We start from the raw sequence: 23,776 nt of genomic DNA, 5'->3' as shown, positions 1-23,776 counted from the left end.
AGTCCCGTGCCCCCGGGAAGTTGGTGCGGACAATGTTCATCTTGTGTGTGTTGGTGACTGGGGTCTCTGCTCTCACCACTTCATCAGTGGTGCACACAGAAGGGGTTTCTGGATCTCCCATTTCATCAGAGAAGCACACAGGTAAGAAACAACCACTTCAGCTGGGAAGGGGTTGGACCCAGTGTGTCTGGGGAACACAGTTCTCCAATGGGGTTCTGCTCACAGACAGCAAACTGTAAATATTTAGATCATGGCCGATCGATCTGCCCTTATTCAAAGATACATTTGTTATGGAGTTTGAGACCCCTAGAAAAAGACCACAAACTTAATCCAGGTTGGAATTAGTTAAGTCTATTGAAGCTGTTAGCAGGACAGGAATCTCTGGGCCAAGCTCAAGCCTGCTGCTCCAAGGAGGGTAAGGGAAGAGTTTTTAAAGATGAAAACTGCAAGAAGACCTTGAGTATCTGCACAGGCAAGCAGAGAGTGTTCTGCTCCACCAAGATTAGGTAATCAAGGTGACCGCAAAATAGTCCTTGAATGTCTGCATAAGAAGGTTGCAGAAGCAAAAAAAAAAAAGCAGTCAGTCATATCATAAAAGTCATGGTCATGGGTGTATATTTCTGGGTGAGATTCACTGAGTCAGGGTTACTGAGAATTTATCTTCCAGGGACTGGAGTCAGAGACAAATGGCTAGTGGGTATCAAAGGTGGAAGCTTAGCATAAAAAAGTTTCTTTTGATCACAACCAATCTGTTTTATCTGTATTTATATAGTTCAACTTTTAATATCAACAAATGAAAAAAATATGACCATGTATTTAAATCTTTAAAAACGATTTAAAATTTTGTTTTTATTTGTGTGTGTGTGTGTGTGTGTGTGCGCGCGCGCGCGCGCGCTTGCGTGCGTGTGCACATGCACCCATGTGTGCAGGTGCCCTAGAAGGCCAGAAGAGAGTGTCAGATCTCCTGTAACTAGAGTTACAGATGGTTGTGAGCCTTCTGATGTAGATGCTGAAGAATGGCACTCTAGCCCCCTCCCCTCCCCCCCCCCCCATTTTAAAAAAATCATATTGTGAATCCAATTTAGCTGCCTCCTCAGGATGAAAATTGAAATTGATGGTCCCCAGTTATCATTTGGGGAGTCTAAAGCATAGAAACAGGGGGCACTGCTCATGGGACCCGGGGTGCAGGTCATTTTGTTGGGAACACACAGAATCTTACATAGATCACATTGTGTATCCTTCTGTTGGGGCCTCCCTCAGTTTGGGGGCTTGCGGTTTGGTGATGTGAGCAGGTTTGGGACCTAAAGTCTACTATCTCTGACCATCAGTGCCTGGAGACAACTGCCGATTTCGTGGCAGGGATTTCAAAGCTGAATTCAGGCTGGAAGGCGAGCCCGTGGCTCTGAGGTGCCCCCTGATATGGCCTCATTCGGATGCCTCTGCCAGCTCCCACACCCTTCTGACCTGGCGTAAAATGAACTCCTCTCAGCTGGTCCCAGGAGATGAGGCAAGGTTGTGGGTTGAGGATGCCACCCTCTGGGTTGTGCCAGCAGTGCAGCAGGATTCTGGTACCTACATTTGCACATTCAGGTAAGACACTCTGGGACTGGGGCAGTGTGGCTCCAGACATTGGAGTCCAAGGTTTCCAGCATCACATGATGGTCTCCTTGGTGTCCCTGCAGAATCCCTGTGCCCAGTAGGATTTATTTATTTATTTTGTTAACTTGACATGAGCTAGCTTCATGGAGAAAGGAAACTCCATTGAGGAATTGTCTCCATCAGATTTCCTTGTAGGCAGTTAATGTGGGACACTTTTTGATTAATGATTTATATAGAAGGGCCCAGCCCACTGTCTTAGTCAATGTTCTATTGCTATGAAGAGACACTATGACTATGGCAACTTTTATAAAAGAAAGCATTTAATTGGGGCTTACTTATAGCTTCAGAGGTTCTAGTCCATTATCACCACAGTGGGAAGCATCATGGCATGCAGGCAGACATGGTGCTGGAGAAGTAGCTGAGAGTTCTACATCTGGATCCACAGGCAGCAGGAAGAGACCCTGGGACTGGCTTAGGCTTTTGAAACCCCAAAGTCCACCCTCCAGTGACATACTTCCTCCAACAAGGCCGTACCTACTCCAGTACGGTCATGTCTCCTAATCTGTCTCAAAATAACACCATTCCCTAACAACCAAGTTTTCAAATATATGAGCCTCTGGGGGCCATTCTTTTTCAAACCACCACCCTCACTGTGGGCAATGCCAGCCCTGGTCTGAAGGTTCTGGATTGTGTAAGAAAGTAGTCTGAGAAAGCCATGCGGTATTCCTCCATGGCCTCTGCTTCAGTTCCTGCCTCGACTTCCCTTCATGATGGACTGTATAAGCTGTGAGCTGAAATAGACCCTTTCCTCTCCAATTTGCTTTTAGTCATGATGTTTATCAGTGATAGAAAGCAAGCCAGGACATTATTATAGCTCCCTCCTTCCCTCCCTCCCCTCTGTGGTGTATTTGATCTCTGCTCAAATGTCACCTCTCTGGAGAGAACTCCCCAGTCATGTTAGCTGGCACAGCATTTGGTTCTCTCTCCTTACCCTCATGTTATTATTATTATTATTATTATTTTCTGATGAAGTTTTCCCTACCAGGGGAACATGACATTTGTCTACCGTCAGAACATGAGTCCCAGAAAGATGGGGACCTGCTTTGTGCTCTTCACCGATGACTCCACATGGCAGAGAAACGAGACATGAATGGGATGTCCCAAGGAGAATTTTAAAACAGGATGGAGTCTTAGAAGTAGATGAGTCCAGTTGACTATTACATAGATAAGGGAAATCCATATGCATGGGAAGTTCTTCTGGGGCAGGAGGAGGGGATACACCATGAATCTGGACCAATATTCCCTATTTTATGTCCCCATTGCTTTTGGAAAAAGTTGTTGTAACATACATATAACATAGACCCTACCATGTCAACTATCTTTAAGTGTGCAGCTCAAGCAAGTTAAGTACTTCCATACTGTTGCAAAACCATCATCATCGTTCACCTCCAGAACTTCCTCTTCTTCCCAGACTGAAGCTTGGTCCTCATTAAACTGCAGCTGTCCATCTGTTCCTCACCTCCAGCCCCTGACAACCACGATTCTACCCTCCGTCTCTATAGATCTGCCTCTGTAGATGCTCCATGCAAACATTACAGCCCATGTCTGAATTCCCTCCCTTTTCAAGGCTGATCGTTGCTGTTTTATGGTGCAAACATCCTACTGTCTGTCTGTCCATTTGTCCTTCCGTGAACACTCAGATGTGTTCTGCTTTGTGCCTATCTTCAGTAACACCATTATGAATAACTACACAAGCTTTTGGTCATGTTTCTGGATCACCTGGCAATTTATATCTGTTCTTACTATTTTTTTTAGGAACTACCAATCTGTTTTCCACAGCAGCACATTGACTTCCATCCCCACAGGGGTCCTGATGATCTCCATTCTTGGCAATGCTGGTTGCTTTTTATTTTTCACAGTGCTGTTCTAATGTGTGTGAAATGGTGACTCATGTCCTTGATTGTAGTTTCCTGGGGTTTCAGCTCTCCATGTCTTTCTTGGCCACTTGTGTATATTTCTTGGAGAAATGGCAACTCAAGCTACTCAAGTCCTTGCCAGTTTTGAGAACGGCACTGTTTATTGCTTGCTATTGAGTTGAAGGAGTTTGGGATGTCTACACCTTATTAGCTGTATGACTTGGGGATACCTTATCTTACTCTCTGGCTTGCTTATTCACTCCATCGATAGTGTCCTTTGCAGAAATGCATTTATATTTTGGTGAGTTCTAAATTATGTACTTTCCCCCCTATTGTTTGTGTTCTCTGGGGTTAGGGAATCACAGATGAATTCGAAGTGATAAAGCTTTCCCCTGCATTTTCTTCCTACATGATATGTTCTTCCTATGTGTTTAATTCCTATGTTTCAGGTGCCTGGTACGTTTTTGAGCTAATTTTTGCATGCGATGTGAGGCAAGGGTCTGGCCCTGGTTTTGCATGGGGCTTTGCTCCTTTCTCAGCACCATTTGTTAAAAAGATGGCTCTTCCTTCAGTGGTTGGTGTTGATGTACCCTGCTGCTTCTTGAAGGGTGAAGTTGTTGGCTGCACGTTGACGATCTTAATCATTGCTGGTACAGTTCTTCTGAAAGGGTTAGGACACACCCTTGACCTGACAGGAGAATCGCCTTCCCTCTCCAGATGGCTACTTCTGTTCCCCGGCCTCTGCTTACTCCACCCACCTGCTGGCTTTAGAGACCTTCTAGATTTCATTAACTCATTTATGGAGAGATCGCCCAGGATATTGACACTTAGAAGGAGGTCCAGACAAGCTGGTGTTCTTAGCAGGAATGGAGGAAGCTCAGACAACACCAGACCCAGTCTGAGGTGGGGTGTGTAAGAAACATGCATGTGTTCATGGCATTGAACATTCTTTCAGATCAAATCCAGCTTGGCACTATGGTCTGTGTGGCTCACTCCCCCTATAAATAACTTAGAGACGGGTTTAGACCTGTCGACTCTTGCTGAGGAAGCAGGCCAGGGATCTCTTATTCCTTGTATTGGGGAAATGGGAACATCTAATTTTGCAGCTTCTTTTCTGCTAGGTTTTCATTTGACTTTCTCTGAGGAATACTCCCAGGAAAATTAGGAAGTGTAGTAGAAAAAAAAAAAAAAACAACAACTACTGAATCTGGAATCAGACATAAATGGGAATTTTAGCTGCCTACCTCCCACCCCTACCCTATATCCTGACACTCAAGTCTCAGTTTTCTCCCCCCTTGAGAGCTTTGTTGGGAGGGTTGAATACGCTAACCGCAGCATGGGAAGGATCTGGTGTACGGAGACTCCTGGTCTTTGACCAATAGGAGCATGGAGCCCCTGCAGGGCGACTGCCTAGAGGTACAAGTGTTAGGGAGGGGTGAACAGAAGCATGTTGGCCTTGTAGTTAGTTTTTATGCTAGATTAAGAGTTATAGCTAATGCCCTTATTTTTTGCAGGGAAAAGGGGAGCACTGAGATTAAGGTGGGGTGGTGAAGACCTCGGTGTTTAAGTGCTCCTTGCCTGGGGGAATGTTTGCCTTCTCTTCCAACTGTGTAATACTGGGCTTCAACCAGAGTGGAAATCTCCAGCCACTGCTAGAACAAACTTTAGCATTTACAGTTCCAGGACACGAGTCTGCCCGGCTCTTCTATGTTTGTGCTCTTGCTATTGGCAACTTACATGACCTTTCTCTCTCGCTCAGAGTAGTCAAAACAATGTTGCCAGGACAAACAGTCCTCAGCCTTAATGTTTTGCCCAAGGGGGAAATAATGGAATGAAAAAAATGGAAAAATAGAAAAAAAACTGGAATAAATACCAGATCAATAATACGAACAAGCTTGGGACTTGCAATATGTCTGGCAAGCTTGGGTTCTAGAGACTTCTCGTAGTTTATGGGATTTCCAAGAGCATTTGATTTTTGCCTTTTAGTAGCTATAGAGACTTAGAAGATTACTTAAATTTGAACTTAATTTACTTTAGTTGAAAACACTATAATAATATGTACATACACATATATATGGTTAATTTAAGGTTACTTAAATGTGTACTTAATTTACTTTAGTTGAAAGCACTGTAATAATCATGACTCTCATAAATATTACTCACCTGATGATCACTTCGCTAAAACTAGCTACTGCGAGCACTCTCCAGACTTCTCATTTGCCTCTCTTCAATTTGTAATGTGATGATTCATTGGACAACTTCATACACATATTTACTGAATGGTGGTTGTTTTCATTCCCCATTACTGTCCTTCATCCCCCTCTTTTTTTCCATTGAAATCCCTTTTCTTCCCCCAAATCCTCTTCCAACTTTGGTGTCTTTTTGTGTGCACGACCCATTATGTTTAATCGTGGTTGCTTGCATAAAAGCATGAGTGGGTCGTTACTTACTAGTGGAACATGGGAAATTTATCAGTGGCCGCACCATTGGAGAAAAGGACAGCTGCTTCCCTTGGGACCCGTTCATTGCCCACAGTTCTTCTTCAGTGAGGGGTGGGCCTCAGGAGCTCCTCCCCAGTGCACTGTGCAATTGTAACCAGCCCGATCTTATACAGGTGACCACAGCTGCTGCAAGTTCATGGACACAGTGGCTGTGTCACTGCTGTTTCGCGGCATTACCCCAACCTCAGGGTCTTAACATTCTTTCCATCTCTTCTTCTGCAGTGTTCTCCGAGTCTGGGTGCTATGAATGTCCTGCTTAGGGCCAAGCTCCATAGTCACCTCTTCTTTACACTTGTACCAGCATTGAGTCTCTGTGTTGCCACTCACTGCAAAAGGAGGCTTCTCTGATGAAGGCTGAGAACAGCGTTCATCTATGGGTATAAACATAAATATTTAGAAGGCAGTTTGACATCATGCCCATTTACAAAACAAGAGTAGCAAGTTTCCTCGTAGGACCTATGACCTCTCTAGCCTTGGAGAATAGGCTTATGGAACCAAGCATGCATTTCCTCCTGTGGAGGAAGCCTCCGATCTAACCAGAGAGCAGCTGGTTAGCTCCATAAGAGCCATGCCATTCTTAGATCAGTGGGCATATCTTGCCAGACAGGAAGCTGTAGCTTATGGGGTCCACAGCCAGTTAGACTGGTGGTGACTTTTCTCCTCCCACAGTTTGCAAAGCACTCTCTGGCACTGCGAAGGCTGGCCAGTGGGGAGGGAACTTCCAGCATAGATCCAGCTTGATTTCTCAATGCCCTTCAAATCCCAAGTGTGATTACTCATTTTTTTTTTTAAAGTGGGAGTTAACATTCTGTATTTTCTTTGTGCATAAATTGCCCATCTAATTTAATTTTTCTTGGTTTTATGTTTGTAATTCCTTTTTAAAGCTTTCATTCAGTTAAGTGATTATCAAATCTCTCATGTATATCTGTCGTATGTTATTGCTTCTTTGGATGTATACTGTTAGATTTTCTTGTGAAAGTAACTTTTATACTATATTTACAGTTGATTCTCATGGTCTCAGTTGATGTGTTATTCATCTTAAGTAGCTGTTCATCTTAGGGTCTTAGCTGATACAATTATATTTTTTCTGTTTTAGTTTGTTCCATTTTTTTGGATGGTGCAAATTAAATGCAGAGCCTTATCCACACTAAGTGCATGCATGCTCTACCACTGCTCTTGCTTCTAATCCCTTGTTCTTCTATTTTAAACATTAAATTTATTAATCTCTTCTATCCTTCATCCATTTCCCCTCGTATTTCCAGCAATGTTTTTGCCTACCCCTGGCCTTTTCTCAGTTCTAAGGGCTTGATGGAATCACAATAGTAGGGTTATGGGTGGGGCTGACAAACACGTAAAAACATCTTACCAAATTACTTGTGTGTTCCTCCCCCCCACCCCCGTCATGCATTTTTGTTCGTGTCTTTTAAAGCTCAAACACGAAGTTCTCAGCAGTTTTCTGAAACTAGAAATCAGTTGGTAAAGGATTCCTCGGGAAGGAAAGAGGTTTTTCTTTAATGGAGACAGTGGTTCTTGGGAAACCATCTGTTTCGGCATGGTTCCTTGGATCATATCCAGGCTGGGTTCAAGGTTCTCAATTTTTGAATCCCTTTGGAGAAGACTTGGGGGTTTCTTAGTGTCCTGGGCTCTGGAATGAAGCTTCTGTAGGGCCCTTCATGAAAAAGCACAGGACACACAGCTTCTTTATCGCAGTTAGGATGTGAAGCTTTTTATATCCCAAGAACTTAGAGCAATCGGGAGTTAAGCAATAGTCATCAAGACAATGCAGGCAGGGTTGAATGGGGTGGGGAGTTGTTCTCACGTGCATTAGCTTTTGTCCTTCTGTCTGGCCGTTCATTGCCTCTTTCTTTTCTTTTTTTTTTTTTTTTCTTGATAAACAATTAGAAACACATCTCACTGTGAGGAAATGTCCGTGGAACTCAAGGTGTTTAAGGACACTGATGTGTCTCTGCCACTTGTCTCCTACTTGCAAATCTCAACTGTCTCAGCCACCGGGTTACTAGTGTGCCCTGACCTGAAAGAATTCATCCCCAGCAAAACTGGTGGAAGAGTACAGTGGTATAAGGTATGCTTCAAAACGTGTCCGCCACTAAAACATGTCTTACAGCCCATAGGACACATACGCAAAACCTGTTTGAAGACAATACATCCATGTAGACACACATACACTTCCATGTTTAGAATTATAATATTAATTAAAATGGTGGTGATTAGTATTGTCTGGTTTTTCTGTGGTTTGAGTAAGGTTCATGTAGATAGACTTATGAAGTGATTCCAGGGTAAATAGCTGCAAAAGAGCTTTTGACTGTTAGGACACAGCCATACCATCAGGTCATGGATTGTCTGTGTACCACTGAACAGTTGTGACAGAGACCAGGTAGACTGATGGCTTTAAAACATTCCCATCTGTCTCTTATCTGAAAGAACTTGCCAACCTCTGATCTAGATCATAGAGTGATGCTGAGAAGTCTAGTATTCGTTTAGTCATTGATAAGAATTGGTCCTTTAATCAATAGGTTAACCAGTTGACTAGTATTATAATGACAAAATGCACATGTGTGCATGGGCACACACACATTTATACATGTCACAGCAATTCAATACTGTAAACTTTAAAATGTTTTTCTGAAAGTAGTTTGTGTACAAGCCTGGTGAGCTGGAGAGGGCCCTCGCTAGGTTTAGAAAGAGTGATTGCAGGAAGCACCTGGCACGGTACTTACTTCTATCCCATGTTTAGTAAAGGGGGCTAGCATGACGGCATTAGCAATAGCTGCTCCATCCGTGGTCATGCTGAGCATTTCTGAGTATGTACTATGATGAGCATGTTCCAACCTCAATAAATAGCTTAACGCGGTAGGAACTGCTCATCTCTTTCCTTTACAGATGACAGGAACAGAAGAAACTGACCCAAAGTCTCAGTTTGCAGAACAACTGTGATATCATGCCCTGTGTCCATGTTTGTCTATTCATGCTAGGAGCTGTAAAATCCTGTCCTTTAATGAAGTGTATTTGACGACAAGTCACTGGCTGTCTCAGACAAGTCATTTGTCTGTGTTCCACCCAGAGTGTGATTGTGATGTCACTCAAGGTTATGTTTGATTACTAAAACCTTTGAGTTTTGATCACATTTTCTTTTTCCCTCTCTCCCTCCCTCTCTCCCACCCTCCCTTCTTCCTCAGCCCCTCTGCCTCATTCCTCCTCCTCCTTTCGACAGGGTTTCTCTATGTAGCTCAGTCTGGCTTCAAACTCATAATCCTCCTGTCTCAGCTTCTCCAGTGCTGAGATTACAGGTACACAACAACATGCATAGGTTTATCATGGTTTAGAAAGCAATATTCTTGAGGACATGGTATGCTGAGGATTGTTCTCACCCTGTATACTTCTCCTGTTTTACTGGAGGCCTTGCTCTCGAGGGTTCTGTTTGCAGGGAACCTACCGGACTCCGTGTCCATATGAGAAGACGGACCCCAGCTCCCCTGTTTATTTAATTAAAAATGTTCTCTCTTGTAGTAAGTCCTGAAATTGAAATGATTTTTAAAGAAATTCCTGCAACATGCTCCCTTCCCATCCTTGTTCTTCGGGTTTTCATGTTAGATCTTAAATATATTTGTACTTAAATGGCCTAAAATAAGTTAATCTTAAAAAAAAATCAGATGGTAACAGATTCCTTCTCCTAAACTGGGTATGGGGGCACATCCATATCCTCCCAGAATCCAGAAAGCTAAGGCAGGAGAATTAGGAGTGTAAGGCCAATGTGGGCTACATGATAAGATCCTGCCTCAAGAAAAAAAAAAAATCATTTTCCTAAAAATTCAGCTAAAGGTGTTCCCCAAAGACAAAATTGTCAATGTAAACATGTACCAGGGAAATTCTTGGGTTGTAGGCTCTACATTGATTGACAGTGATGATATGATCCGAGTGCTTGAGAGTTACGTTATTCTATGATGTAACTTTATTATACATTTCCCCTCAAGGGCTCTGTCCTCTTGGATAAAGGCAATAAGAAATTTCTAAGAGCAGGGGACCCCACACGCTTGCTGATAGCCAACACATCCATGGAAGACGCGGGCTATTACAGATGTGTTGCGACATTTCTCCACAAGGGCAAGGAATACAACGTCACTAGGAGTATTGAACTCCGGGTCAAAGGTAAATACTTAACCACTGAGGTACCTGCCATGCCTAGAAGCAGCATAATGAGAAAAAATTCAGAATCACATAGAAGCCCTGGAATGTCTTTGGCATAAAGGAAAAGAAAAACGTGTGTGTCAACTAGTCTAAAGGTTACTAAGACATGTGCAAGATACTTTGAACAGTATCTACCAGGGAGTTCTGAGAGAAGGAGAATTAATTCTTCGGCAGGTAAAGGGTTAAAGTGGGTATTTGAAAATGGCAAGCCTAAAACTCACCACTAGAGGAGGCCAAACCCAGGTGTCCTTCTGGAAAATGGAAGGTGCAAACTGAGCCGGTCAGGACACACTTGCCATGCCCTAGTATATACTTCTAAGGTCCAGAGATTTTACTGTGGTGGTTCTCAGCCTGCCGGTTTGACCCCTTTGGGGGTCACGCATCAGATATCCTGCGTATTAGATATTTACATTAAGATACGTAACAGTAGAAAAATTGCAGTTATGAAAGTAGCAATGAAGTTGTGTTATGGTTGGGGGTCACCACAACATGAGGAGCTGTATTAAAGGGTCTCAGCATTAGGAAAGTCGAGAGCTGCTGTTTTGCTGGGTTTTTGGCCAGAGTGCTATGCATGGACATGGCCCGTTCAAAGTGCCCTGGCTGTTGTCTGTGGAGTATATGTCTAGTGGCCCTTCGTTCAGGTTGAGCACTACCTGACTGAAAGTTGACCGCAAAAACCTGCAGAATCTTAATTTTTTTCCCCCAAAGAATTGGCATGTTTGCACTGGCATAATGAAATATATTGGGGATAGGTACAAGTTTAAACATGACATTGGTTTATGCTTCACATATATTTTTACGCATAACCCAAAAATAGTTTGATGTGATGTTTTATTATTATTTTTCTTTTTGAGACAGGGTCTCAGGCTGTTCTTAAAATGACTATGTGGTCCAGGGGCTATAGCCTGGCTTCTAACTAGAGAACCTACTGTAGCCTTCCCATGTTGAGATTACAGATGAACGCCACCAAGATGGCTATCACAGTATTGTAAATAACTCTGTGCATAAAACCAAGTTTCACAGTATGGAATTTTCCATGCATGGCATTAATTAGTGCCCAATAAATTTCAGATTTTAGAGTACTTTAGATTTTGAAAACCTGGAGAAGGGATGCTCAGCCTATACCAGGATAGATTATACGTAAAAAGAATGTGGTAGGCCGGGTCAGGCAGCATTTAACAGCCGCTTCATGTCCATCCCACCTCTTCCATGCTGGAGAGGAAGCTAAGTGAGAGGAGAATAAAATTTGTGAGCCACAGACTCTGTCCTGGAGAATATGCAGCATTTCTTTATACTGAGGAGCAGACACAATTCAAGTCTTTAATTAAAGGTGGACTTCAGAGAGCTTTGGAAACATTGGGGGTTAAACAAGTTCTGTGAAGGGAAAATAACTTCTCTCACAGAACCCAGAGATTCATTTGTATCATAAAGAATATCTTATCCTCCATGAACCCAAGCCTCTGGGTTATCCTTTTTTTTTTTTCCCCTGTCCTGTGAGAACTCCTTGCTAATTTCAAAGTAGTGCTTGAGAACATTCTTCATGGCTTGTTTGTGTGATACTGTGTAGAAACACTAGGGGGCGGCAGACCTGCACTTTGTACTGAGCTGTGAAACTGGGGAGGCTCAGTGGTTCTCAAATGGTGACCTTGAACCAGAAGCAGCAAGGTCACCTGAGTACACCTCCCACACAGAATCTGAGTAGTCCCCACGCAGAAGAATCTAAGGTCCTGTGCAGATCTGCTAAACTGGAGCTTGGGAGTTGAGGCGCTGAACTCTGCATTTCCCAAGCCCTTCCCCCTCAAGGCCTTGCAGGTGCACCCTCAAGCTGGGGAACCATCCCTGAGGCTGGTCTTTCTTCCTTGATTGTCCCAGCCTTGTTATAGGTAACAATGCCACTTTCCCAGTGGAGAAGCCATCTGCCCCTTAAGTTGCACTGTCCACTCAGCAGGTGCTCATTTCAGTGCTCTTTAGCAGATGAAAGGGGACTCTTGAGGCCAGTTGAGGGATGGCTTCCAACCCCTCCCTCCCTCCCCAGCTGTCCTTTCTGCTCCATGTCAGGTGCCCAGTTCCTCAAGCTGGTTCAAATCCCTCAGAGGTCCACTCCAGCCTCCCTAAAGAGTTTATCTCCTTAGTGAATAAGACATCAGTGACCAGTGTGGGATTAGTTTCACACACGGGCAACTTTCCAACCCCTGTGCCTGCTCTTGAAGAAGTGGATCTTTAGTGTTGATGGGTAGGGCAGACCTTTAGGCAAAAGCCATCCTGTGGATATCATCAGTGTGCATTCAGGAAGCCTGGGAGAGGACTAGCTAATTGTTCATCACAGAGCAGATAAAAAAGACATCTGTCAGAGGAATGTGTAACTGTGGCCTCTTCCAGTAATGTCTCTGCCGGGAAAAGTATTGGCTTAAGATACTCAGTTTTACAGAGAGCCCATTTCCGTTGCCAGACAAAGGCCGATTCTCGAAATGCCTGGCCACATGGGGAAGGATCACTTAATTAGCTAAACAATGGAATTCAAATCTCAGCTCGAAACCGAGCCTTCCCTAACGCAATCTTTTCTTTCCCACCTTCTCAGAAACAACCACGGAGTCCATCCCTGTGATTATTTCTCCCCTAGAGACAATACCAGCATCTCTGGGTAAGGATCTGCATCCCATGTGCCTATCTGAGGTTTGGGGGCCTGTGTCTGCTGACCACACCATGCCTTTGAGTGTAGAGTGTTCGAGGGGAGCCCAGAAGCCACAATATGTAGGAGCTGACATAAGCAATGTAGGGGACCTCTGTCTTTGCCAACTACTTTTAGGATTACATTTGAGAGCAATGACACTTTATGTTCTCAAAGTTATACCTACAAAAAGCTAAATGTAATGAGGCAAATGATTTGGTCACAGTTATTCACTGTAGGAAAGAGTCCACAGAGCCGGTATATTTAGTATATTTAACTTAATTCATGTTCTCAATATTTAGGAGCTGCTCAGAATCCCTGTAAGAATCCATTTGTCAAACAAAGCCAGCAGCAGCTGCAGAGACGGTTTCTTGTTATCAGAGTAGCTGCAATAGCCGTTTAATGGTCTGATAAAAAGGGCTTTCCATTTCCACCCTATGCCGCTGCAGAAAGTCCTGACCAGCACACTTGTTGGATGGTCCGTAGTGCGTGGCCAGTGCAGGCACATGAATGAACTGCACTAGACCCTTTTTGATGTTCATGGGAGGGAAGGGCTGGTCATTTATTGAGCATCTACTCTGACCAGTGGGCGCTCATGCCATGCCAACACCAACTCTCAAGGAAGGTTTTATTTCTACTATTTACCCCAAGGAAAAGCCACGGAGGAGTCATGGAGATACAGTGCACTTCAGAAACTCACACTTGGTATCAAGTTTGGATGCAGATTCTGGTCTGCATACCTGGGAAGCCAGCCGACATGTATATACCCTTTCTATGTGCTTGTTTTTTTTAGTAATATAGGTTTTTTTTTTAATAGTTCTGATATTCATTCATCAAGCCCTGGCTTCAGAGTCCTTTTTAAAACAAAACATTATTAATTCTGTTTAGTGTTGGGTTCAAATATTAAAGTTTAACCCCGAGGCCCTAGGAACAGGGGGCTCTTGTGCAGAGGTTGGAATTGGTTGTATCCCTTATGCTTTCCTATTGACCAGCTACTTGAAAGCCAGAGTAGTGGAGACAGTGGTTTGTAGGTACTGCCTGGCTCCCAGGTTTCCAGATCTCAGGTGCTACCCAGGCAGCTAAGTGAAGCCCAGTCCCAACCTGTTGCTTTGAAGGTACTGCTGTGAGTAATGGAGTCACGTGACTACTGTTTGTTTTGTTTTGTTGTCTCAGTTCTGGGCATAGGGCCAGACTTTCTCTACATTAGGCATGAATGGGCTATACTGTAGCAAGGGGTGGGAATGGTGAGTGTTTAAGGCCACAGGGACAAGAAGTGATGGAGGAGAGCTGATGCTCTCTCTGAGTGTGACACGGGACCAGACCTATTAACAGGCAAACTGCAGGAGGTGTATCTTAGGAGTAATATCTGAGTGAATGGGATTTGCTCTCCTTTTTCACTGTCTACTCTTTGGTGACTCAGAAAGAAAGATGAGTTTCTATGACTGAGGCAAGGCATTGGCACCATCCCGTCGCACAGTTGTATAGAAGTTGCCGTCCTTAGAATATGCAGTTGACTTTCAAAGGGTTAATTCTAAACTCGGGCCCTCTTGGAATGGAGCCTCCCATAGGGAAAGAGTAAAGCTAAGACCAGCAGTGGTCCGAAAGAAAGCATCACGTATGGCTAGATTTTCTGTAGTTAGAATCAGTGTAGAAGAAGACAGTCTTTGAGCATTGAAGGCTCCATAGGAACTGAGTGGCCTTGATGGGGCCATTTAAGTACATGTGCTTTGGGGCTTTTGCCTGCACAGACCAGTGGACAGTCTTGGAGACATTTGGTAAATAAGTATGCAAACTTTACTTGAGCAGAACCATTTGAGGAAACTAAATTTCCTCATAAGGAAGGGATTGACTTGTGAGGGGTGTTTGAAAAGACAAGGGAGGCCCTGTGTTGAGAGCTTTCTGAGAGATGTGAAGCAAAGTGGCCCCGTTTCCCTGCTGAGTTCTGATGGCTGATGTTTTATATCTTGCTATACCCAGGGTCAAGACTGGTAGTCCCGTGCAAGGTGTTTCTGGGAACTGATACATCTGACACCACCCTTGTATGGTGGATGGCTAACAGCACTTTTATCTCAGTGGCCTACCCAAGAGGCCGTGTGACCGAGGGGCTATACCAGTAAGTGGGTGAGGGTCTTCTGCTGTGATGTACTTCCTTCTGGAGATAATGTTACAATCAGGGCCTGTTAATATGACATAAAAGTTATGTTTAAAAATGTTACAAACTGTTGGGGATTTAGAACTTTAAAAAGTGAATTTTGCCAAAAATTATCTTGAGAACCAAACATTCTCTAGACTTGTATGAGTTGCGGTTTACTAGTTGACTCTTTGAACATTTATTTCTTGATTTTTTGCATGTTTAAAATATTTCAGAGTTGGTATATTTCCATTTCCCACTCTGTCACATTCATTACACATAAAGATTTTCATAAGTCCTCATAAACATTGTGAGGCCTTCCCATAGTATCTGTATTAGAATGGTAACATTGTAGCTTGATGTGTTCTAAAGGAGAGAGAGAAAGAGAGAGAGAGAGAGAGAGAGAGAGAGAGAGAGAGAGAGAGAGAGAGAGAGAATATGAATTAGTTGTGTGTAAGCATCCATCTCTTGAATAGGTTTTTGCACTCTGAAAATTGACAGGAAAGGAGAGAGATGGTCCAAAATTTCCCGTACTTTTAAAGTTGTAGTCTTGATACTTTGAATTAGCCTGGATTTTGTCACTCTTTTGCATTTTGGGGAAGATTAACAAAAAGTTCTTTATGCCGGGCGGTGGTGGCGCACGCCTTGAATCCCAGCCCTTGGGAGGCAGAGTCAGGCGGATCTCTGTGAGTTCGAGGCCAGCCTGGGCTACCAAGTGAGTTCCAGGAAAGGCGCAAAGCTACACAGAGAAACCCTGTCTCGAAAAACCAAAAAAAGAAAAAAAAAAAAAAAAAAAAGAAGTTCCTTATGGGTACCATTAGTGGATGAAGATGATGCATGGTAGCATAATCATTTGCTTTCAGTTCCTTGTTGCCAAAGACTTAGTCACAATAAATGTCCAGTGTTCATAGACTCAGACCGCTTCCTTAATAGTTCTAGTTAACACATCTGGGATGCCTTTCTTCTTATGAATGGATAGTAGTAAAATATCTTTGGCTTCTGCTAACATTATGAATGGTAGCCACCGTGACTAGTACCTTCCCCGGGCTGGCTGTTGCCTCTGACCTGGATTTGTTTCTGCCATGAGGGTAGCAATAGCAGAGGGAGGACACTGCTGAGGGCGGCTAGGCTTCTGGAAACTCCCTCTGCCTCACCATGCAATAACCGATTGGTGAGGAAGCCAAATTCCCCAAACTAGAATTTTCTGTTTAGTTGATTGTTTAGTTTTCTTGATTAGTGAAGGTGTTTTTGTTCTCCCCAAAATGAAGTTTTCCATCCAAACCAAGAGGAGAGTATGGGTTTTCACTGTTGGCAAATGTCTTGTTACAATGAACAGCATCTTCAAGGACACATTGTCCCCCCCGCCCCCCCGGAACAGGCTAGAGGGTCTCTCAAATGAGAATCGAACATGATGGCAAGTTCTCCAAACTCTAGAGAAGTCGCGGTCAGTTTATATAGGACAGATGTTTCTAATTTGAGAGTGTCTGCCTGGCTAGCTTGTAAAAGGCCCGTCTACTTGCCATAGACATATCACGCTTAATCAAATGTTTTCTCACCCAGCGAATATTCGGAGAATGATGAGAACTATGTGGAAGTGGCTCTGATTTTCGACCCAGTCACAAGGGAGGATCTGACAACAGATTTTAAATGTGTTGCCAGGAATCCATGGAGTGTTCAGTCACTCCATACCACAGTCAAAGAAGGTATGTATCTGGGGGATACTGAAAGGAAAACCCATTTGTTGAATGCTGGACAGAGCTGCACACTGATGAACCTCAAGTGTGTGTGTGTAGTGTACATACATGTTCATGTAGGGGTGTGCATATGAGTGTAGGGGTTAAAGATGGATGCTGGATGTCTTCCTCAATTGCTCTCCACCTTGTATTTTTTGGGACAGAGTCTCCTACTGGATATAGAGCATATTGATTTGGCTAGGCCGGTCAACCAGTAAGCTCCAGGGATCTGCCCTTCTCCACCCACGCAGTTGAGGTTATAAATGTTTGCACCCAGCTCTTACATGGCTGCTGGGAATTCAAACTTAGGTCTTCATGTCTGCACAGCAGACACTTCACTAAGATAGTTCCCCATTCCAAAACCTCTTTTTTTGACACATGTATGTGTTGTAAGTGCACATACGTATGTGTGTTCATATGAGTGCATATGCAAGGGTAAGTGTGTGTGTGTGTGTGTGTGTGTGTGTGTGTGCGCGCCAGAGACTGAGTTTTCTTTAACCACCCCCACTTTATTTACTTAGGCAGCATCTCTCACTCTAACCCAGAGCTCATTGCTTGTAGGAGTGTAGCTACTCAGCCAGCTCCAGGATTCCCTTTTTCTCTCTCCTGGGTACTGGGATTATAAGCAAGCTGCCATGTCTACCCTGCATATATGTAGGTGCTGGGACCTGCAGTCTGGTCCTCATGTTTGTGAAGGTAAATACTTCATTTACTAAGTCACTGTCCTGACCTCCAAACCTCTACTCTGAAAAAGAATTGTCAGTAGGGCGGACATTCGGCATTGGGAAATTATACTTAGATAAAAAGAAAACTAAGTTGCAATGATTTTTAGCAAACACACAGAAATCTGCAATGAACTGAATACCCTGTGTCCTCTTGGGGCTGTGCCTTGAATCACCAGGGTTTGCTGACCAGACATCTCACATGGTCTCTAGAAGGTGATACATCATTCTTTATCTTGAACTTGACGTTGAAAATCTCTACCCTGCTTTGTGAGGACCAGGGTTTCAGGGCAGCTGTAAGGTCAAAGCCACCAAACAACAGGAAATAAATGTAGTATACAAGGACATTTAAAAGAGACAGAAAACAAACCTCAACAATTTAATCTGATTGTTTGAATGGCTAGGAGGAAAGTGAGGTGCAGTTAATATAGTTTCTGTTGACAGCCCCAGGATACACTAACCTGCAGGTCACAGTCACTCTGGAGAGGAATCTAAATGCAGCCTTTGGAGCAGGCTACACCAGTCAGTGAAAGGCCTTTGTTCCACATCAGTTTGCATGCCCGGGGAGACAGCTGTAGACGTACTTTAAATTGGGAAGATGATGATTTGGCCAAACCTCGGAATGGTAACTGATGCTAAGTACATCTCCATCTGAGCTCTGTACCCTGCCAGCATCCACCCACCCGGACCTCTATTAGACCATAGGTACATCTATTGCCTCATCCAGGTACCTCCTCCATACACATTCTCCTGAGCTGCCCCAGATTGCAACTACCCTGGCTCCTTCCAGCTTGAATAATGGATAACTAGAGCTTGTGTGTCTGGGGTAGTGTCTCAGGTCATCCCAGTGCCGTTCAAGTTGGGAGGGACTTGGTGATGTATAGATTTGGAAATCAGAGTCCCACAGAAAGTGGCTTCCTAATCTGGGGATCAGATTAACGAAGGAACCTGAACTGTGTGTGGTCCCTGCCCTGGAGTCCTTTTACATGTTGGATCACCAGGCCATAAACTTAGTGTGTTTGTCCCTGGGGAGGCTGTGGCTGCTTCTCAAGAGCACATTAGGATTGAGAGATACACACAACTTGTTTCTCAGAACAAGTTGCAGCTTCAAATAGTTCTCATCCATGTGGAATTGTAAGCTAGTGTGAGAATCCCCCATAGAACTGGCTTGAGATCCTATTAATTCCTGAGCAGGGCATGGCAAATAATAGCTCCAACTGTGTTATCTGACGCTGGGGAGAAGTTTAGCAGGTGAAGTGGACCTGAGTTCAGATGCCAGGCATCCATGTAAAAAGCCAGCAATGATAACATGCACCCATAATCACAGTGGTGGGAGGAGGGGCAGAAGGATCCTGGGACTCACTGGCTAGTCAATCCATCCAGGAGATGAATCGAAGTTCAGCGAGAGACCCTGCCTAAAAACGTAAAATGGAGAGTGATAGAGGAAGACACCCAAGTTAGTCCCTGGTCTCTGCACACACATACACATCCACCTACACATCCCCACATATGCCCACCCGCACTGACCCTACAATCCCCTCCACATGCACATCTACCTCCATGCATGCCCATATATATACACCCATACACATACCCTAGAACTATCACACTTCACACACACACACACACACACACACACACACACACACACACACACATACACACACACGTGTGTGAATACCCCTACAAATGTGGAATCCTACATACCTATAGCCCTAGTCCTTGAACTGAAGCGAGGGGGACTCAAGAGTTTGAGGTCCTCCTGGGCTCCATCTTTTTTAGACTCTATCTCAAAAAAAAATGTAGTGGAATTCTGGCTTTCTCAACATGATATCTCATAACACTATTTTCATAGACACTTTATTATTGTATTCCCAATCTCTTCTTGTCCATAACAGAGATGTCTAGCAATCAAATATACAATAACTGAACCCAAGAAATAGTCTTGGCATCCAAAGTTCTTTACCCAAAAGTTTCTTGTCTTTGCTTCTATTTCCCATTTAATCCCCATGACACCTGAGGTCACTGGCAAGGCACAGATTGTCCCCTGGCACATCACAGACAACTAATGGAGACAAAAGCAAGCTCCATCTTACATGCACCGCCCACAGCTGATACAGCCCCATGGCCTCGGCTCCTTACTTTGTGACGTCCGTCCTTTAATCAGGGTTTGCCCACCTTGCTTGTTCTCTGATGTCACAGACGTCATCCTCAAATGGCTTTGGCTTTGGTGTAAGACACAAACTTCCTAGAAATCAGTGCACATTTATCAAAGAAAGCAAACTCTAATTTGTTTCTTCCCTGCTGCCCTGTGCTGCCCTGTGCTGCCCTGTTCTGCAGAGAGATGTTCCCTCTCACACCCTGTCTCCTCTCTACAGTCTCCTCCACATTCTCCTGGGGCATTGCGCTGGCACCCCTATCGCTGGTCTTCCTGGCTGTGGGGGGAATATGGATGCACAGACGGTGTAAACAGAGGGCTGGAAAGACATATGGACTGACCAAGCTACGGACTGACAACAAGGACTTCTCTTCCAGCCTAAACCAAATAAAGGAAATGAAATAACACAAGGCTGACCTGTGTCGTCTCTTATGGAGGTGACTGTGCCATTTAGAGGTTCTGGTTTTTCCTCTGTTGCTTAGCAAAGCTCCTTGTTTGTAGCAGATGTTGGAAGTCCACACTGTACACTTCTTGAAAATCAGTGCCCGGAGCAACCGCGTAGGGAATAGGGGAAGCCCCGCCCTTTGTGGTCCACAGATGAGAACAAGGCATGAGGAGCCACAGCAGCTGTAGAGGTCTTGTGGAGCATGTGCCCACTGGGCCCAATCCTTAGTACAGTAACTTCCTTTCTCACCCCTCCAAACAACCACTAAAACAGGAGCCATTAGTCTTGAATAAGAGCAAAAACCCTCCAGCATACTTTGAAAGTCCAGTCACTCTTTTAATTAAAGTGTGCTAGAAGTCTGTTTGGTTAGGCTGATGGGACCTACTGGAGGTACAAAGATGCTTAAGGTGTAATGTGCCTTTAGAAAGGGCAGCTTTAATTTGGATTCTGGAAGGATGATGTAGAAATACTCAAGCAGGAGAGTCAGTAAGCATTAGTGATTCAAAATTAGCAATTATCTTTTGCAGCAGATAGAAACCACCACAAGAATCCTCAATTGGTCAAAACTGCAGAGAACAACTGCCTGTCGAGGGCCTATCTCCAACTGATCCATCTGCAACACAGTTCCTAGACCAAGGCTCAAAGAACATCTCAGAGAGGGAGTAAAGATTGTGAGAAACAGAAGTCCGGGGCATCTGCTCTGAGGCAGTGTCTTCTAGACATGATGAGAAAGTGGCACTTATGAAATATCAAAAATATGCTCTTCTAAACAGGACCTGAACATGGCAACAGTTGATGGGGGCATTTCACAAGTCTCTATCCCTACATGAAGAGCCACAGCTAATTAATGGCTGCGGAGGGAAGGAGAATCAGTCTTCTCCAGGGCTGAGCTCCCAGTAGGTTACCCAGTCCCACGTGGTCAGCTCTGAACACATACACATATGAGCAACACTAAATGAACTCAGCAGGTTATATATAGGCATATGCACATACATACACATACATATAAAATAATAACTAAAATTTTGGTCATGAATTTGAGAGGGAGTTGGGGCACAGAAGGAGCAGAATGAGGGAGAGGGTGGGAGATATAATGAAAATACAGTACTCATATATGAAATTCTCAAAAAAAAATGTAAAGAACAAAAGAACAACAAAATATAGCTTGCTTAAAAAATTCACTAATTTTTTTCACAAACAATGGAGTAGTTTAAACTTTAAAGTTACTTAGCTGGGAGGCCTCATTCTTAGTATGCTTTGCTACTGTCTTAGTTTGATTTCTGTTGTTATGATAAAACCCAATGACCAAAAGCAACTTGGGAAGGAAAGGGTTTGTTTGGCTGGCCGGTTGGAGTCCATCACCAGGGGAAGCTAATGCAGGACTCAGGCCAGGAACCTGCAGGCTGGAAATAGCAGAGACCACGGAGGAGCGCTGCTTATTGGTTTGCTCCTTAGGGTCACATCTAGCTCCCTTTCTTATACCTCCAAGGACCACCTGCCCAGGGATGGCACCACTCACAGTGGGCTGGGCTTTCCCCATCAATCATTAATCAAGGTAATTTGCCTACAGGTCATTCTGATGGAGGCATTTTTCTTCAGTAGATGTTCCTCTTCCCAAATAACTCTAGCTTGTATCAAGTTGACAAAAAAAACCAACCAGGACAACTATTGTAACAAATTACAATAAATAGGGAGGCGCTTATAAACAACGGGAGTTCATTTTTACAGTTCCGGAAGTTGGGAGTTCAAGATCATCATGCTGGTGCTTCCTGGTACACAGAGAGCTGCCCTAAGAACAATTTCCTTCCAGTGGCCCCGCCTCACAACACCATTCTGTTGAGGGTTAGAATTTCAACATAGGAATGTTAGGAAGACACAAGCTATCTGGTAGTGCCCACACCCTTGTCAATGTGAGAACATGGGTAGGAGACACACACACACAAAATGCTTGTGTTAGTGATCATCAGATGTAAACTAACTTTGAGTTACCTGCATGCTTACACCCTATCCCGTGTTAAAGAGTAAGGTCCAGGTTTTTTGGATTCAGACACTCCTACACCCCATAGTTCCTTTAGTAATTTGAGAACAGGAAAAAGGCAGTATAGATAAAGCCAGTGAGGTGCTGGGGTCAACTTGAACATGTTTCCAAGAACCAAGTATCTCTTTCCTTTTTCGCTCAGTGACGTCACGTTGGTAATGTAGAGCCATTGTGAGTTTATTTCACCATAAAAAATGGCAAATGCCACAAACAAGCACTTTCCTTCCCCTCCCCAGCTGCCACAAAGATTAGACAGGCTCCAAGAGGTGCTAGTAGTGCTACTCCTAGCAATTTAACTCAGGGAGTTGATTAGAGATATACAATTGAGTGTCCTCATGATAAAAAATTATGCATCAATTATCATTATAATTGCCCATATTGTAAGACAAAGAGAATGTTAATGGAAAATTATAAAGTGTTTGGCATGATCCTTGGAGTTCTATTATGAAGGATGGTCAGAATCGGGACAGACAGATTGCAAAGGTAGCAGGGAAACCATTCAAAGCACATTGATAGCACAGATCAACACTACACTGTTAAGACTGACAGTGGTCCAAATGAGTGAAGTCTTTAAAGGCCTGACTGTTTTTCCAGGACTTTCTTGTATGGTATTCAAAAGAAGTTGGAAGTTTTGTTAGTAGGGCATAGTTGGAGCAATTCTCTATTTTGATTTACCGGTTTTGTTGCATAATCATTTCCCTTGGTGCGTCCCTTTCCTTAATGCATCTGATTATAATCATCTGCACACCCAATTATGCATATGCATAAGATGGTAAACAGAGGCTTCTTCCCAGGAGTTCACTTAGGGACCCAGTTTTGCATCGTTTCAAAATGCATCCAAAACCAATCTAGCCTGGATTGGCGCTCGACCTTCATACCTAGACAGAAGCAGAGCATGAATAAATAGAATCTAAGTTTGCTGGTCATAAGAGAAGGGAGAACACACTCCATTGTTCAGAGTCAGGTGTGTGCACATAGCTGGATTCAGGTTTGGGTCCCAGGTTGCTGAAGGGTTGCTAGGCGCATTGTTTGGAGTAGGGTGGGTGCATAGGCTGAACCAAGTGGAGTTCCAGGTGACTAAGCTATTCCCCATGCTTGACTGCCTTCCTCACAATGCTGTTAAACTGCATCTAGACAGAGATGGAAGTTGGAAATAAGGAATTGAAAGAGAGCTATGTGGGCTCAAGCAGTGGCCTGTGTTAGCTTTGTGATCCTGGGCAAATCTTTTAATCTTGCAGGCTACCACTTTGCTCATTTGAAAAGTTGGGATGATAACAAAAGCTCTATTAACGATTTAGCTGTATTTGGTATATTTATACCTTTCCTTTTTAAAACATAAAAGTCAAACACAGGAAGCACCAACAGAAATCAGAACGGCTGCTTTGTGTAGGCTACACACAAGCCAACCACAGAGTGCCAGCAGCTCCGGTCTGCCGTTGATTTGTGTACATTACTTCCTATCAGAATGTAGCCGTGCCTGCATGTGTATGGATTGTCACTGGCTGTCTTTGCTCTTTGCAGACAGAGCAGCTCAAACAGTAAAGCCTGAAACATTTACTATCTGGCCTTTAGCAGAGAGAGTTTAACAACCACTGATTTGGACCAAGGGGAACCAGGACCAATTTTGACTTTTATTTTGACATTTCCCCGTTGTTATCT

At 43.8% G+C, this 23,776-nt stretch overlaps 1 protein-coding gene across 1 annotated transcript; it reads left to right on the top strand.

Moving 5' to 3' along the window:
* Il1r2 (interleukin 1 receptor type 2) lies at positions 1-20,039 on the top strand. The gene is made up of 8 exons (XM_052745068.1): positions 1-141; positions 1,329-1,590; positions 7,919-8,099; positions 10,009-10,183; positions 12,801-12,863; positions 14,868-15,003; positions 16,582-16,724; positions 19,855-20,039. Exons 1-8 carry the CDS (start codon positions 33-35, stop codon positions 20,037-20,039), a joined length of 1,254 nt encoding a protein of 417 aa, XP_052601028.1. The 5' UTR covers positions 1-32.
* The last annotated feature ends 3,737 nt before the right edge of the window (positions 20,040-23,776 follow it).

This window comes from Peromyscus californicus, unplaced genomic scaffold, assembly GCF_007827085.1.
Source record: "Peromyscus californicus insignis strain IS unplaced genomic scaffold, ASM782708v3 Scaffold_19__1_contigs__length_69161282, whole genome shotgun sequence".
Classification (NCBI taxonomy): domain Eukaryota; kingdom Metazoa; phylum Chordata; class Mammalia; order Rodentia; family Cricetidae; genus Peromyscus; species Peromyscus californicus.
This window is presented reverse-complemented; position numbering and strand designations above follow the sequence as displayed.

Coding starts and splice junctions, on each gene's coding strand:
- Il1r2 (XM_052745068.1), top strand. CDS start 33: ATGTTCATCTTGTGTGTGTTGGTGACTGGGGTCTCTGCTCTCACCACT. Junction 1,591..7,918: donor ACCTACATTTGCACATTCAG/GTAAGACACTCT, acceptor ATAAACAATTAG/AAACACATCTCACTGTGAGG. Junction 8,100..10,008: donor GAAGAGTACAGTGGTATAAG/GTATGCTTCAAA, acceptor TTTCCCCTCAAG/GGCTCTGTCCTCTTGGATAA.